Consider the following 17,867-nt stretch of genomic DNA (forward strand, 5'->3'; position numbering starts at 1 on the left):
CGCACACACACACACACACACACACACACACACACACACACACACGCACACGCACACATCAGCATTTATGGTCATCTTTTGGAAATGGTCAGAACATCACAAGATTCCTGTACTTTTGCTATAATAGCTAACCAGATTCCTTGCTAATATCATTCCAGATAATTTACAAATTCAAAGTGGGATTAAGTGTTACAATTTATCATATAAAAAACACTTTTAGGCATCATGAATGAGGAAACTGCTTTGTCTTTTGTTTGTGTCAGAGCACCTCCTGTCAGGCAGGAAGGTGGTACTGCGTCCTGAACGGTTGACTGCGGACTTTCAACAAGTCAATGGAACCCTGTTCATGACCCTGCGCTGGAAGATGTCCCAGCATGCACTGGGCCCAGCGGCTGTGGAAGGGTTCCAGTTCACCTGGACGCTCCAATCAGGAGTTACAGCAACATCAGAAGGGCTGGAAGACACACTTATCTCCCAGACGCAGACAATCGCACCGGTGAGGCACTGGGGGACAAAACAATGAAGGCATTGTTCTTGAAATATGAGACTTCTGTGTGTGTCATCATGGTTGATCAAACCTCATGCAAGATCAGATTCATAGATGTAAAACCATACCTTACAGGGCTCATACCTTACAGGGCTATGACAGACTACCCCCTACACAGTCATATTTAAAACTGGTGAAGTTACATGAAGTTCTACAATTTGGTGCAGCTATTTGCACCAAATTGATCAACCAAATCAGATTGTTTAAGAGAATGATTATCATGTCACCATCCTCATCCTTTAACATGTCATCTGGTCATCTCTTCTCTTTCTCAAATTGAGTAAACATATTGAAATTTACCATGCTTCACCCCCCACAGTCTCAGCGATCAGTGTCAGTTCATGGTCTTCAGGCTTCAAGTGTGTACCAACTGCAGCTCCAGGTGCTAACAGCAGGGGGAGGTAATGGTACTGTGGTCTCCAAGACAATACACACTCCAGCGATCAACGCCTCACTTCGATAGGTAATGTCCTTTTGCTTGTAACACACTGTACTTTTAAAGCATATGTATTTTATTTTGATAGGAAAATACTTTTCATTTATTTGTCCATTTAATCTTACCATTCTCTTCCAGGCCTGAGGTCCACCGCTGTCACCACTGTTGGCTGAACTGCAGTCTACTTGACCAATATCCACTTCTCCACTGTCCTCAAACATGCAACATGTGTTATGTGTTTCATTGCTGTTCGAGCACAGAACACGTGACCAAAGCTGTAAAATGAAAATAAAAGATTACTCTGTTAAATGATCCAAAGGTTAAGGTATATTTCCTAAGGCATATACTATAAATAACTTTACTTGTATATGGTACCTTTCAAAATAATGCTAAGTACCTATTTTTACGCTCAGTTTATTAATGAAATATATTCTGTATTTTTTTTATTTGAACTCCAACATTTTAAATACTTCATTAGGGCATTACTGCCACAATATTGCAAGACATATATGTGAAAAAAGGCTGCTTGTATGGTTGCATCTGGAAATATTTGGTGTTTAGATGAAACTAAAAAGATCATTTCGAATCATCTCACATTATTGGATCCAAATTATACTTGCAGGAATTTTTAATTTACGTGTTTCTGATGATAATAATAATATTAATAATAATAATAGATTAGATTTATATAGCGCTTTTCTGGACACACTCAAAGTCGCTTACATTGGATCCATTATTCATTCATTCCTCATTCATAGTTGGTGATGGTAAACTATGTATGTAGCCACAGCTGCAATAGAGAATATTATAGCACTGACTGACCTTATGTACAAATAGAAATGTATAGTAACAGACTGACTATTTTTGTTTTAATGCGATATCTGCTGCATTATTATTCGGGTTTGAGTTGGTTGTGTTGAATGCTACAAGTATGCTCAAATATATTGTAATATTTTGTTGACATATTTTTTAAAAAAAGTTAATTGTTCACTTAAATCTTTCTTTAACACCACGTGACATTTATTTTTACTGTGCTTCACCCATTTTACTAAACAATGCCATGTGACAACTTAATGATTCAGCTACTCCTGGTAGATGGTAGATGCATTTATTTCACTGTATTGGTAAGTCATGACGTTACCTTAAAAATTTTGGAAACTCTAGAAATGACTAAGTTTATATTCTCCCTATGTAACCTATTTGGTTTTTTTTTACTGTTGATATTTTTGTACTTAATTTCTTTTACTTTTTGACTGGTGGTTTTATTTATTGTTTTCCTGTCTTAGTTTGTTTTTGTAATTAAAGGTGATCAAAATATTGTAAATCATGTGTCCGTGATTTGGTGGTAAATTGATAACAATGACGCTCATGATTAATCATCACATTTTCTATGATATTATGGATGACATTTTTAGAAGTAGTGAATACCAATACATCTATATATACAGTATATATATATATATATAGATATGCAATTTTTAATCTATATATCTACACACAAACAGCGCTGAATGAAATATCCACACGCAACTGAAGCTGAGCGCGACGAAGTGACGTCATCAATAAGCGTCGACAACTTGAATTTTTGATTCTTCATATCGTGGTGGACTATAATTCGTTGACAAGGTAGTGCGTAATATTTCCTCTTGCTTTTCCACCTTTAGTGGTTTCTCCTCTATGAAAACCCAGCTAATAATTTCGCAGACTATTTTGCCCTTGAACGCCTCCCACTTCCTGGAAAAGAAGGGATGAGGGTAGTAGTTGCGTTTGTGTTTTCGTTTTTGTTTTGACTGCTTCTAGCTAACTTTACTAGCCACAAAACAAATAATGAACTAATGCAGAAGTTTGTAAAATGTGACGTTAGACCAACTTGAATTGTGTAATGGTAAGTGTTTCTCATTGCAAAGTGGACATGCCCCGTTTACCGAGTGCCAAGTGTTAGACATTCGAAGCTATCCGCTTGTTGATTTATCGTCAGAAATCAATTACTTATCGGAATTCTAGCAAACACTCTGATGGATGCTATGTGTCGCATAAGAGCTAATGACTAGTTCATCTACCTACATTAAATATTTGCTGCTCAACAATCATTAAATACCACGGCTATGTTGCTAACGCAGCTAACTGTTTCCTTTCTGAAGGAAATAACCCTTTGAAAACGTGAGCCATTATTTAATTGGAATTGACAAAATGACAGCACTTGATTTTGTCTTCGCTAATGATGCACGTTTGGCTACGGGTAAGCTAAAGCAGTGAATAGTGTTTTGATGAAAATGCTAAGTCGTAATCGATGGAACGCTTCTTTAATAGAATAGAAGGAATTTCACGTCATTTCATTTTAAGTGCCATGAAAAAAAATAATATTGGAACCTTTCCAGACTTCCTCTTATTTTTGAATGTCTCTCACTAAAATCGGTGTGGCGTATCAGAAGATTAACAGAACTGTAACAAACACAAAATGCGTGATAAGTACATGATAAGTACATTTTCTTAACCCATGAAGTTACCAAATACCAACCAGACCTGGGAAAGAAGAGGAATAACACTGAAACTCCCCACAAGCGGTTTACTTGCCAAAAATTCCTCCAAGAGTAGGAACAATGCTCCTTCATTAAGTTACAGGTTATCTAAATGAAATGTCCAGTGTACTGCTGGCCTCCTTGACCTCACTAAAGGTCTATGCTCATTACCCCATTTTCCACCGTGAACACAGAAGAACATTAAAGACTGGTGTAAGTTTTGGGTCAACTTGCGCCAAGTACTGTATAAAATGTTTATCTTAGTAAATAAGTGATCATTTCAAATCATAATGTATTTATTCAGGTTGTTTTTGTGTTTACTTACCACACAATTTAGTATTACAAGGAGGAGACAATAGGATCAAGTCATCTTGTCATAATTGGCAGGGAGTATCTGCTGACATTTGAAATCAAATACATTTGAACACATGAAGCTGTCCTAAAAGAAGTAATACACAGCACAGAACTGAAATCAATCCAGTGCTTTTGCCACCGTGTTACTGATTCTGTAAAACTCTTATGAAGTATCATCTGGAAAAACTATTCATTTATTCCTTTCAAACTGCTTAACAAAAACATCTAGGTCTGTTGTGTGTTTATTTTTGATTACTGTATATAGCTAATTGAGAGGTACTTGCTAACATTCTTTTAACTGTTGTTCTTATTCCCTCTTCCCATTTTTCCACTTTATCTTATTAGGAGACCATGGTGGTATGTCTGTTTCATAAAGAGACTGCCCATCACTGAAGAACACTCAGTTACCTGTCTTGTTAACTCTGTGGTGGGAAAGGCTTGAGAACAATTTCTTTTCTACCGAGCAAAAAAGCTCTTCCCGGATGAATATTTGAAAAGTATTAGGATATAAACCGAGGAAAGGACCAACCACGACAAACACAATCTGACTGAAAGGGAGGAGAGGACAGGTGTGCAGGAGAGGTGGTGTGTGGGATGGGGTTGAAGAGCCAAAGGAGGACGTCATGGTTCACAGCGGCTCTTCATCCCCAATGAAAACAACACCATCGGCATCACCTCATTTAACTGTTCCAGCTACAGCACCTCCTCTGCAAGCAGCTCCACTGGTTCCCCCTCCAGGAAATACTACAGATCAGGACCTAACCCAGACGCCTGCCAAATTCTTCACCACAGAGTTTACATCCGACTCAGACTTGACTCAGCCTCATACTCCTACTCCTGCTGATGCAGACCCACCTGTTGTAACCCTAGCAGAAGCAGTAGCTACTGACTCCTGCCCAGCATCATCCTGGTCATATTCGCCAGCGCTGACTCCTGCTCAGAGCCCGGTCAATGGCCGTACGTCAGGCAGGAAGAGGACTCCCAAGGCTTGTGACTGCTGTTCTCCCAACAGTGCAGGGCACGATGGCAAGACTTCTGGCAGAGGTAGGGGTAGAGGGAAGGGGAGAGGAAAAGGGAGGGGGAGTAATAGTGACCCGTGGGACACCCCTAGAAGAACACTGTGTGGACAGCTGACAGATATGGACTTTGACTTGAACCAGGAGACATTGGAGGAAACTGAGGATGAAGATGATAAAAATATTGACATCCAATCACAAACACCTGTGGACCCCCCTGTACCAGTTTTTATGCCGGATGGGCTAATAACAAATCATGCTGGTCCAGAAACCGGAGAACCACAGAAAAAGGGGGACATATTGATAGAAAGATCAGGTGTTACTGATGCAGGTGGAAAAAATGATGGCGATGGCAGGGAAGAGTCGATGGAATCGTCAAGAATGCTGGGCAGGGGATCCCCGATAGTTAGAGGGAGAGGAGGGTGTGTGAAGGTGGGAGCCACATTTACATCAAAAATGGAAGATGGAGGTTTAGGTGGTGTTATTAATTCTAAAATGTATGCTCTACCTCAAAATGTGTTTGTGCAAAAGCATGGGCCAAACAAAGAGGCAGAGATGGACCATGATCCCAGCTCAGTTAAGTTTTCATTTGGAAATGGAGTCACTGTAGACCTTTCTGACACGGAACCTAGAGAGGAGGTTAAGGAAGATGTTGTGATCATATGTGAAATGGAAAACAAACTGCTCTCTGTCTCACAGCATTTAAATCTGGCGTCAGTGTCAGGATCTCCCCAGGACCTTGACTCTGACATGCAGGTGGACCAGAGTCCCGACCAAACAGACTCCATGTCTGCACCAACAACCCTTTCCAATGGAGACCTCAACTCGCCAACAAATGGCGAGCACTGCTCTGCACTTATGGAGGTGGATCCTTATCATTCTGCTACAGTTGTTCCTGAATACCAAGGCCCTATTACAATATCCAACATGGAGCACCTCTGGGCTTTAAGAGACCACAGACTGTACTGTCAGCCTCAAACATGGGAGGAGGAGATCGAAGGAGAGTCGTTGAGAGGGGAAGGAGCGACAGATGTAGAAGTGCCAGATGAGGAAGAAATCCTGTTGCAGCTCATAGAGTTGATCCATGGTAAGACCACCGAATGAATGTATTCACCTACATGAAAATAATTATCGACATGCCAGTTAGTTGAAACAAAGCTGGTAAATCATTGATCTTTTTACACAGAAAGTAATTGAGGAGCTTCAGCTTCTATCATATGACTCGTAAAACATGTGTCTTTGACCCTGAGGGGTCTACTAAACGTGGATGCATGAACCTTCATTGTATTTAAATGTGTAGCCATGATCATTGAAGTGGATAGCATTAACATTTTAGAGGCTGAAACATTTGCAGCTCTCAGTTTACACAGTTTACCCATGTTGAAATCTGTTTGATGGCAATGCACAGCCCTATGATCAAGTTGTTCAGTGTTGCCACTTATTCTGACTGGCCTTTTTAAGGTCAAAGGGCATGCTCACCTGTTCTCACTGCAGCCCAGACGTACTGTAATTATCTTCATCTGTTCCAGACTTTCTGGAGAGTTTCTACATGAAGTACGGCAGCTTCATACCTCTCAGTGAGACTGATGTCCTGGAATACCTCAAAAAGATGGGTGACTTTGACCTCAGCATCAGGTTAGTTCATTCACATGAATACAAAACACAATCTGGCTGAATCTTTTTCTGTGTCTAAGCCTCTGTTTTTCACATTATTCAAATTATTAACATTGAAGAGAATGAGTTACATATAGAACCACGTACAGGAATGTCCTGGTGTTTTGTTTTAGGGGTCTGGACATCAAAAGAGAGATGATACGCTATCGGGCGGGGCTGGCCTCCGCTCCTATTGCAGGTTTTATGTTAACGTACAACAAACACAACCTGAGTCTGGAGGACCTGGGTACGCTGGAGGAACAGAACTGGCTCAATGACCAGGTAAAGACAAGTGAAGAGATAACCGTCACTTCTCATTCTGTCCATTCTTCTAACACAAAATCACCATAAAAGTAGAATCCATCAATAACAAAAAGAAATCCCACATTTACTTTTTTAGTTCTAAAATGCATGTCTTTGTCAGATTATCAACATGTATGGAGAACTCCTCATGGAGGCCACACAACATAAGGTAAATCATTTTGATGGCATAAATGGATACAAGATACTTTTAAGACAAGAAGGTCTCTGAGTTGCTTACATATTGTTAATGGTTTCATGTAACTGATACACAAATTATATTTGTCTGTATTTTATTGTTTCTCTGTCAGGTTCATTTTTTCAACAGCTTCTTCCATAAGCAGCTGGTTGCCAAGGGTTATGAAGGTGTGAAGAGATGGACTAAAAAAGTAAGGAGAGTTAGAACCGTTTTGAGTTTCTTTCTTTTCTTGTTATTTTCAGGGAGCTGCTTTTAGCCGAACTCTAATTCTTCAGTTCTGCATTTATTTCCAGGTTTTAATTTGCTTCCTGGCTTCACAGATTGACAGAAATCAGTCGCTGCAGAAAACTAGATTTAATTGTCTTAATTTTTTGGACTGGTTGGTTCATTTGCAGCATATATTACAAGATAAATATTCTCTCCTGCTTGCTTTGTCATTTCATTGCCACTAAATGTATCTGTAATAATGAAAACACCTTGTCTTTGTTCCAAGTCTGCCAGTAATTATTCACTACATGCAGGCAATAAGCAGTTTAATAACAGTATTTTATTTCCCTTTGGTTTGGAGCAAAAGAACATGTTTGGTGTTGAATCTCCCTAATTCACTCTACTGACTAAATAAAGCAAAATATTTCATGTTAAGTGAATTCTATTTGTCTAAGATGAGTTTATAAAGCTTCAAAATGCATTAAAAATGAAAGCCAAAAAATAATAGCAATGATAATTACCCTGTTTGTGGAGTGGAATTCCAATGTCATGCATAATTTAATTAATTTAATTAAGTGACCAGTCGAGCTCGGCTGAAAGCATGCGTCGGTTTGTCTGTCGGATATCTAATTGTTGGGGATTATTCCAGGTTGACCTGTTCTCCAAGTGGCTGTTGCTAATTCCAATCCATTTAGAAATCCACTGGTCTCTCATCACGGTCACCATGGCAACCAAAACCATCAGTTACTATGATAGCCAGGGCATTGTCTTCAGACACACCACAGACGTGAGTACCTCTGTCCACGGCTGCATCTTTGGGTCACAGTTCACTGTTTCAAATGTATTTTTTATTTTTGTACTTTATGAACAAGAAGCACAAATGAGGCAAGATGGTCTGCTGCGACTGCTGCTGCTGGAACAAAGTTTGTGCTTGATTTTCACATAAACGTGTCTTTATTTTCCATGTTTTTGCTCTCTAGAACATTTTGAAATACCTTCTGTCTGAGGCCAGAGAGAAGAAACAAACTGCTTTCCAGAAAGGCTGGAAGACAGCCATCATTAAGGTGAACCTGGCTGTGATCCTCATGCTGTAAATTGACAAGTATGTTTGTTAAATACATTCATACAGAGTTTGTCTCTGTCTGATTCTGACTTGCTGACCCCTCAGGGAATTCCTCAGCAGAAAAACGACAGCGACTGTGGGGTTTTCGTGCTCGAGGTGAGACGCTATTCTTTTCCCATTTCTGCTGCCACCTTCCTCTCCTCGGTTCACGATCCTTTCCTTTTATTGGTTTCCTCATCCTCTGTCCCATCTTGCCCCGTTGATGTGTTTCATCTATCTTTTCCTAGACATAAAAAAATGAAGCAGAGCTGTGCCTCCAGTGTCTGACTCTCCTCAGGATTTGACATAAAATTGATCTTCACTCAGGTCTCTAAGGAGACGAAAGACACTGGAGAGATTTTTCTGTCATTGTCAACATCTAATTTGGTAACCAAGCTGTGGTAGCACGTAATCATACCTCACTGTTTTGTCTTTCTCCATCAGTACTGCCGCTGTCTGTCTCTGAAGCAGCCTCTTCTGTTCAGTCAGGATGACATGCCTCGCATCCGCAAGAGAATCTACAAAGAGCTTTGCGATTGCCGCATCAACGATTGAATGACTGAAGTACAGTCGCCTTTCCTCACTTGCTGCTGACCGAGTTACTCAACACATTCTGTCCCGATCTTGTCAGACAACTTGTTTCCCTGAGAGCCTGTTACATAAGCTAACACTACATGTTTCAGGGAGTCCAAACTGCCAACCTGGTAGCAGGGTAAACTGGGACACTTGGACTTCTTGTGACTTTGGAGTTCTGTCTGAAGCTTACCATTTTTTTTCTTCTCCTTGCAAACTTGCAATGAACTACTGATGTGGCCCCCCTACTGACCCACAAAAAAAAATGCTGGACTATATCCATCAGGTTGTTTAAGGTTCTACATTTACCATCCCCAGTGGATTCAACCAAAATGGCCAGACAGCCACCTTTTGGGAAACAAGGGAGCTCTAACATGGACCCAGGTATCTGACCAGCCTGGACTGATGGGATGGACCATCTATCCCAAACGGAGTGGCCTTACCTCTGTGTGGCGATTTTAACCTGAATGACATTTTTCACTGTTGTAACTTTAAATTTACAGCAGTGTCATTCTCACAATTATAAGCCTGATTTCTAACATTAAAGTCAGTAAAGCCAGGATGTGATTTTTGTTGGACCAACCATTCATTTTAGACTTGAAAATTTGAGTTGGCTACATCCTCCTGAACTACAGATTTTTTGCACGGTTGGAGGCCTATCCATTGAAGAGTCTAGAATATGACTGAATGTACTTATCACTTATTCTTCCTGGCCGCCTAGCAGGTTGGAGAGGCCTGGGATCACACAGGCTAATGGCACATTTTGGCTTGAAGTATTTTTTTTCAGGTGTTTTCATTTAAATGTGCCGTTTGTTAAAAAACAAATCTGGGGTTTAAAAAATTTCTTACTTTTTGCTGGAAACTGATTCACATCAAAAATAATGTTGGGAATTAAATCTTCTTAATTGTATGTTCAGAAAAATGCGACTGGACCCTTTCTCAGCCCCCTTTGAGGCTGCGTCCGATTCCCAGCCTGGTGTCCATTTGTTTTACTGGATCATTATTTAGCCCTGTCGTTGTTTAGGGACCGTCCAGGCAGCTACAGAGCCATCTCCATGGTTATTAAATATACTTGAAGGTGGCTTTTCTCTCAATTACTCACTTATGGTTTTTGAGAGAATGGTAGCTGCATTAAAAGTAGACAAAATTCAATACAGAGCACGAGCCACTGGAAATAAGGCTGCCCCCTACATGGCTTTTACACCCAACCCCCAAATAGTTTCTTCCCTTTTTTTCCATTTTGCACAAGCAACCTCCGGCCATTTCAGCTTAGAAACGAAACTTGAAATTTTACAATGGAATCCATCTATTTTGTGTGGAAACAGCTTTTCGTGCTGAATTGTTTCCTCTTAAGCTGCGCATACAGCTGACTGTTGATGTGAGGACCACTGTGTTTGATTTAATCCAGTAGTTCCTCCATGTTGACCTTGTATCATCAAGAGTTGCTGCTTCACATATTTGACTTTGAACACAGGAGCGAGTGAGTCTCGGATATTTTTTATTTAATCACATGGATTTTGTTGTTATATTCACTTGTATTTGCAGATTGTAATGTACTTTTACCAGCCTTCTACTGTACATGCTTGCTTTGGCTAAAAACCACAATTGTTTCTGAACTGTTTTTACTGTTATTAAAAGGGCCAGTTCTCCTGGGGATTGTTATTCAGATTTTCTCTTGAAGGATTGTTTCACTGATTAGATTAAAATCAAAAACATCGCTTCTAATAAGTTCTATCCATCCGTGGCCATGTTTATCCAGAAGTGATTATTAAAAGATATTCTTGAAGTCTGCTTTGGAACAAAATCCCTGCCAAGAGAATGAAGAGTTATGGACTCACCTCTGATAGGATTAGAACGAATGGGAATATACGATGTATTATGACTTACGAATGACTGGATGACAGCAGAGACCTTCAGTGGAAATCGGTCCTTCCTCCTCGAATGGTGAGAGTGACTTCTAAGATCGTCTCTCCTCTGCACCAGAATCTTTTTATTGACTCTCATTCTGAAATTTCCACATTATTGGGTGATGAGAAATGTGAAGCATCAGATTTAATAAACTAGGCTATAAGACTATAAATATTGCATTAGATTACCAGAAGAGGGGGCCCTAGCTAAGCGATCATCACCTTTGGTGGCTTTTTCATATCATGCCTTCAGAAAACAAGAAACTTGTTAGTGATCAAGGAGGTGAAGAAAGGTGAGGGAGGGAGGCTGCTGCTGTCACCATATTATTTATTTATTATTTATTATGATTAATTTAACATAACTAGCGTTAGGCAGGCCTTTATCTCTGACCTGTTAGAACGACTCCATGCTGGTGCTTCATGGCTTCATCCTTAATTAGGTTCAGTAAAATGTTGTGTTGTGAAGGGAGTCACTTGGGGCTTGGAGGACAATCAGATAATCGACCTTTTCCAATCAGACCTGGAGGCATCCCACACTGGATGTACAAGAAATAATTGAAGCCAGACACGAAGAACACCAGATTTAAAAAAATACAAAACAAGCAAAATGTATTGACATTCACGACACACACAAAGAAGTAAACGGTATTTAAAATGGCAGGAGTACAAATTGTATCACAAAGGCTGTTTAGCTTTATATTCCCTGAATGGAAAACTAAAGGTGAATGCTACAGATAAATACGAGGGTAGTAATATGCTGCCTGACCTCGGCACCACCGCATCAGGTGTATCTCCTCTTCCAAATAGGGTTGCCTTATCTTTATTGGCGCGTTGACCTTCCACAATTGTGGCGTTAGAGCTGCCTTTGGTTCGACAGTCGTATTTGAATTCAGGGAGTGCAACATCAGGCTCAATGCACATAATCCTGGGGAGGGTTCCAGGGCTGGGTGCATCGGTGGGAAGAATGCCCGACCAGCTGACATCCAGAATCTGTCAACACACAGGATTTGAATGGAGTCAGTGTGGTTTGGATAACAGTCTTCATCTCTAAATTTAAAGATGAAATTGAAAGCTGTTAAAGTGAAGGGATCACTGCAGTCATTGGAAATAATCTGTGTAAGAATCAGTGACTTGACTGAAGATGAATTCTCACAACTCAATTTCAGTAGTTTCTGACTTTTTAAACTGGATAAAAGAATTAGAGCAACTTCCCTAATATGTCTTCAAAACCTTTTTTTTTTGGGTGTAAACAACATCCCTGGAGAGTGAAAGGGATGAGCAGCAGAATCGTCCATCTTCCTCCTAGCAGATCTAATTCAACTCTACACAGGCAGGTTAAGTGCTGCTAAGCTCGCTTCATCCCTTTAATGTGGGGAAACTATAATAGGATGGGCTGATAAGAGGCAGGAGAGAACTGCTCTTCCTGTGTGAGAGTGGGGTGAGTGCCGGCTGGGATCCACTCCACTTGCTTCTGTTGGTCTTTTTCCTTATCCTCCTGATGCCTGTATGTCTGGAGCCCCCAACTTCAACTGCAGCTCCATTGTCCCACGGGATATTTGTTTTTCTGTGAGGGTTTGCAATGCCCAAGAAGGGAAGTACACCAAAAAGTGTCTAAAACATTTTACAATTGGGAAACATAGCAGCAGTACTAATAAACAAGAGTTCAAGGCTAGAATAAAGTCAACATTACTGATGGATAAAACAGACCAGTTCAAGTATTCATGGAACCTTAAGCCAGTTTCTTGTTTTGTTCAAAGTGCAGTATCTGCATTATTTACGGGTTATTTATGTTTATGTGTTTAATACAGATTGTTTGATGGTTAGTGTCTGGAAATACTGAGGTTTCTATAAATTTTTTTGATGATCTGAGAAAGAAAAACACAAAAGAAATGTATATGTTTATCCTTTTGCTATTTATTCACTTACTACACTTTGTCTTTGTAGGGCAGACTGGTTTAAATGGGTTTGTTCTATGACCGTACATGTTCAGGGAATGTGAGCATATACATTCCCTCAGGACAACACTGCTTTGCTCCCAACATGACATTATAGCTACTGTATCTGTCATTGGACAGACTGCTCCGCTCACTTTTTTCCTCGGAGACCCATATGGAACTTTTAAAGGAGGCTCAACATAAGTCAATCCTGTTTGCTCAGATGTCAGCTACAGTGTTAAAAAAAAGAATCTGATCCAACAGAAAAACTCTCTTTCAGTGAAGACGTGAGTTTCGAAAACTAGATTTGTAAAATACTTAGATCCTACAGGTCCTTTTTACATTTTACGAACTAGAACGAAGTGGTTACAGTCAGAAAAAATAACTGTTTGCATAAGGACTAAATGCATGAAAGCACATTCTCCAGCATCCTGTCACTCATCCTCTCTAATCCTATCTATAAACCCTTTACATTCATATCAATTGTCAGAACAAACATGAAAAAGACACATAAATTACACTTTCGATTTAAAAAGGGATGATACGAGTCTAGCGTCGCCAATAAATACTATTCAGGCCATCTGGCAGCCACTTCAAACAAATCCATGTGCTGAGATTACTTTTTCTTTTTCTTTTTTTACCTCTGTCTTGATTTCCTGTCATGCATTTCATTCCCTCTGAGATGATTACAGCTGAATTTAGACTGAATCTTGTTTCTATACCTGAAGGTTTCTCGCACCACATCTTTGTATGATTCTGTGACAGAAGCAGCAGATTGATGGAACCAAACAATTTAAATTTATCAGAATCTTTGTACATTTAAATCAGCACCGCTGGACAATCTGACTTGACATCTATAGCTTTTCATGCCCTCTAAAGAAGCTCTATTAAAAAGGAAATTCGGGGGGAAAAAAAGAAGAATGTAAAAAAGGGATGGAGTGATTTGGGTATGAAAATGATAATTAATTGTGGACGGATTTTGAGGAAGGTCAGAAAGCTCAAGGTAGGGAGAAAAGAAAAAAACTTAAGGGGGCAGATAAGAACAGGAAAGAGGTGGATATGTGGTTGGGGAGATCTGAGGTCGGTACTCCAGGACTTATACCCTATTTACAGATATCAGTAAGAAATTAAACTTAAAAGATATCTTGCAAGCAGTATGTAAAATATGAATGAGAAAGAGAAGAAAGAGGTAGAGGATTATTCAAATATTTCATTTTTTCCTCTGGTGTCGCCTCCAAATCCCTTTGGATAAACCGTTTCCTTTCATTTATCGTCAGCAGTGCAGTGAAAAATTAAACTGGCATGAAGCCACCAGTGCACAACAAATTAATGGGTTTGCTTTTCTTACATCATTCTTTCTTCAAGTAGCCTATTCGCAGCAAGACCTGCCATGAAATCAAATCAGGTGTGGTCATCTTGTGTTCGTGTTCTTCCCCTTTCTCTGTGGCTCCTTCTAAGAAACGTTGTCCTGGGAAAGGAACAATTTGGAAAGGCTGTGTCGTCTGCAATAAACAAGGACTTTGGATGTTCCTCATAGGCTGACTGCGACACAACTGGACTCCGATTTAAGGCTTGAGGATGTTTCACCTCTCATCCAGGGGGCTTTGTCAGCTCTAGCTGACTGGTGGTTAGTTCCAGGTATTTAAAAGGTCAAGTCACAGAAGTAGGTCATCTGCGGTGTCATGTGAGCCATCAGTATTATTTTCAGTTTCACTCGGTTCACAGTGTGAAAATCAAATGACACTGGTAGCAATGAAAGAATTTACCAGCCGGAAAGTGTTGTTATTCAGTCAGGGTTGAATCATTAACCCAGCAGATCATGCTCATCTTCCGTGGAACTGTTTGTGTTTATTTACACACAAGAGAAAATAGATTAAAATTTCATATTCATTCAGTCTTATTGGTTTTCTAATCACTAGAATTCAACCTGGGGAGAAAAGCAGGATTAAGAAATCAGTAGAACAACAAAGTCCGTCCCTTAAAAAGATATTACTGGACATGTTTTTCAAACCGTAATCAAGCTTTTACAACAATTCCCACTGGAACTCGTGCTTTAGCTTTACCCTCCAGATAAGAGCAGAGACAGCGGTGAACTCCATCAGGGTGTCAGAACACCTGAGTTCCCTGGCTCTCAGTGGTGTCCACCATTAAAAAATACCCCACAGAGGACTCTGTGGGAGAGAAACATTGAGGGTGTTAAGACTATAAACACTTTACACACACACACACACACACACACACACACACACACACACACACACACACACACACACACACACGCACACACACACACACACACACACGCATGTGTGTGTATGTGTGTCTGTTTCAGTAAGAGCGTATTTGTAATATCATGCTGTAAACTAGTGTATTTGTAACGGACAGAAACGAAGCAGAAATTTGTTTTAATTGATTTTAGAGAGCTCAGGTTCTCTAGTTAAGAAGGGTGTTTCTGTGTGTGTGTGTGTGGGGGGGTCTGATTGTTGACCTGCTCCACTTAATTGCTCATGTGTCATTGTGTGAACCTGGAGATTTCACCCAATTGTCCACTGATTGAAATAATAACCCTGTCTGCCTCCAGGATCCTCTGTCCTCTGTTCTCGTCTCTGATTGAAAACCAGTGAACCGGAATGACGCAAAAAAGACTGCAAGTCAAATCATGTGTGTGTGTGTGTGTGTGTGTGTGTATGTGTGTGTGTGTGTGTGTTCAAGCCTCGAACAAACACTAAAGGAATCTCTGTGGCTGGATGCATACGCACACTTGTTCATTTTGGCATTTATAAATTTTCCGACATTTGTTTGGGTGTGTGCGTGTGTGTGCGTGTGTGTGTGTGTGTGTGTGTGTGTGTGTGTGTGTGTGTGTGTGTGTGTGTGTGTGTGTGTCAGGCCTTAGACAAAGCGCCAGGAGACAAGGAGATGTGAAGGGAAAAACACTTGAAGCAAAGACTGACCCTGAAACAGAACTCAGATACATTTCTGACATATGATTCAGACATTCTTTTTAATTAGAAGCACTGAGCATTGAAATCATGAAGGATAGAAGCTGTAACTGTATTCATAATGCTTCAAAAATCCTTCCTAGTGAGACATCAGAGTCTTAAAAACTGAAATACTGTACTACCTCTATTTTTTTTTTTACCAGTTGTGCTCATAACCTTCTTGACAAGTAAATTTTTTAGAATAGTGGGTAAATTATTTCAGCATAATTAATCCACTTTCTCCCCAAATTCAGAATTTTTTTCTTGTAATTTTTTTGGAGTGTTCTGCAATTTAGAAAGGTAAACTATGTATTGCACAAAGGTGGTCAGCACCTTTGTGACATTTTATAACTCAAGTGGAGAATTCTGTCACATTCCTAGTAGCTAATAGGAACAGATGAGTGTAGTTGTTCTGTAAGTCCATTAAATGGGGAAGACAAGGTAAAGTGAGGCTGATAAGGTGCAGAATAAATGTAAGAAAGTGAGCAAGGCAAAAGCCAAAAAAGAAAAAAAGACACGAGGAGAATTTTTATAAAAGATGCAAAATAACAGAAGCATAACGCACCAGGAGTGATGGACAGACTGATAGTCAAAGAAAGATAGACATGCAGGATAAATGTTCCAGGAGAGAAAGGCTAACAAGACACAGTCAAAACGTTCAGTCATCCAATACCGAGGCAGAAATGTTCAGTAAAAAAACAAAAGAGCCAACACAAGAAGATTTAAAGTAAGAGATGACAGCTTTAGTACAAAATTGTATGAACTTGACTGAAATGACTGATTTGGACTTTTCAACAATATAAAACACAGACTTTTAAGACGGTCCACTGTTTCACAACTTCCAGTGTATTACACATTAAACCACATTTGCAGCGTGACAGGAGGTGTCGATGATGTATCTAAGCTCACGTAGGGTGCATCATACGAGGATGGTGTGTGGGTGAAAGTTCTGTGTTCGGTGTTCAGTTCCTGTGTGTGTGTCTGTGTGTGTGTGTGTGTGTGTGTGTGTGTGTGTGTGTGTGTGTGTGTGTGTGTGTGTGTGTGTGTGTGTGTGTGTGTGTGTGTGTGTCATCAGGTCCTATATGGACGTAAATGAAAATGAATCACTCGTGCCTCCACATTTTCTTTTCTAACCTGGTGATAGTTGACAATGAGTTAGTTTCAGTGTGTGTGTGTGTGTGTGTGTGTGTGTGTGTGTGTGTGTGTGTGTGTGTGTTCTTGTGTGCAGACATAATGCTAGTGACTCATTCTGATGGCTGCAGATGTACTCTTTGTCCGTGTGTGTGTGTGTGTGCGTGTGTGTGTGTGTATGTCTGTGTGTGTGGGTATGATGAAGACGGTCTGAGGGGTGTATAAAGATGTTGTTCTGTTGTGTTCATGTATTCAAGAATACCACAGAGAACACACTAATGGTGTGTAAATAGGACAAACTGTCCCTAAGCTCATTTTACCACAATTTAGATGGAAATATTTTACATTTCCTTAACATTAGTAAAGATAATTATTCCATCTTCCACGCAGTATTCTAGATTCTTGCTTTGTTGCATGTTCTTGCAGGGGACAATTATTGGGACTGAATCACATGAATTAGTCATGAATGAGCTCATCTATTGGGCAATGCTTCCACAAAATAACAAATCAAAGAAAGTAAAATCTATGCCTTTCCTTTTTCGTATAAGCACACACTATGTCACCATTAAATGAACCACATATGACAAAAATGGGGGGTGGCACGGTGGCGCAGTGGTAGCAGCTGCCTGTGTTCAAATCCACCTGAGGAGTTTGCATGTTCTTTTTTAACAGTCAAGCTAATCCTACCTGCTGTCCACATCAGCAGTGGAGTTTTTTTTTTTTTTTGCAGAACAAAACAAATGTTTGAATTAATGAGGTGTAAACATGTTGTTGAGAAATTTTCAGTTTTTCATTACGTAGTTGATTTTTTTTTTTAACCTCGTTGTGAATTTGTTTTCCCCACCAGTAAAATATAAGAGTGTAACAAAAGAAATCTGAATATAAATCTCCAGTGTGTAAATAATATGTATGATATTCATGAGAGAATAAAACCTGTTTTATCCTGCAGTCAGCGGGAGACTGGAGCAAATCAGAGTTATCCAAACATAGTGTGGTGTAAGACTGTGGTTG

The 17,867-nt window shown here is 39.9% G+C and overlaps 2 protein-coding genes across 4 annotated transcripts in view; both read left to right on the plus strand.

Moving 5' to 3' along the window:
- Window positions 1-2,307, plus strand: part of anos1b (anosmin 1b) — a 37,812-nt gene extending 35,505 nt beyond the window's left edge. Inside the window, exons 13-15 of the mRNA XM_068320438.1 lie at window positions 264-496; window positions 867-1,010; window positions 1,122-2,307. Coding sequence (XP_068176539.1) covers window positions 264-496; window positions 867-1,010 — 377 coding nt within the window. The 3' untranslated portion in view covers window positions 1,122-2,307. The remainder of the gene's footprint in view (window positions 1-263; window positions 497-866; window positions 1,011-1,121) is intronic.
- A 252-nt stretch (window positions 2,308-2,559) lies between these two features.
- Window positions 2,560-10,582, plus strand: LOC137598867 (sentrin-specific protease 5-like). 3 transcript variants are annotated; one of them, XM_068319390.1, is made up of 10 exons: window positions 2,560-2,612; window positions 4,202-5,959; window positions 6,402-6,507; window positions 6,660-6,807; window positions 6,950-6,997; window positions 7,137-7,214; window positions 7,881-8,018; window positions 8,212-8,295; window positions 8,400-8,450; window positions 8,778-10,582. In XM_068319390.1, exons 2-10 carry the CDS (start codon window positions 4,480-4,482, stop codon window positions 8,886-8,888), a joined length of 2,244 nt encoding a protein of 747 aa, XP_068175491.1. In that variant the 5' UTR covers window positions 2,560-2,612; window positions 4,202-4,479; the 3' UTR covers window positions 8,889-10,582. The 3 variants fall into 3 exon arrangements, with proteins under 3 accessions (XP_068175491.1, XP_068175488.1, XP_068175490.1); XM_068319387.1 differs by having other exon boundaries at window positions 2,561-2,609; XM_068319389.1 differs by lacking the exon at window positions 2,560-2,612 and adding an exon at window positions 2,774-2,868.
- The last annotated feature ends 7,285 nt before the right edge of the window (window positions 10,583-17,867 follow it).

The sequence above is a fragment of the Antennarius striatus genome, chromosome 7 (assembly GCF_040054535.1).
Source record: "Antennarius striatus isolate MH-2024 chromosome 7, ASM4005453v1, whole genome shotgun sequence".
Taxonomy (NCBI): Eukaryota; Metazoa; Chordata; class Actinopteri; order Lophiiformes; family Antennariidae; genus Antennarius; species Antennarius striatus.

Coding starts and splice junctions, on each gene's coding strand:
- LOC137598867 (XM_068319390.1), top strand. CDS start 4,480: ATGGTTCACAGCGGCTCTTCATCCCCAATGAAAACAACACCATCGGCA. Junction 5,960..6,401: donor GCTCATAGAGTTGATCCATG/GTAAGACCACCG, acceptor CATCTGTTCCAG/ACTTTCTGGAGAGTTTCTAC. Junction 8,451..8,777: donor GTGGGGTTTTCGTGCTCGAG/GTGAGACGCTAT, acceptor TTTCTCCATCAG/TACTGCCGCTGTCTGTCTCT.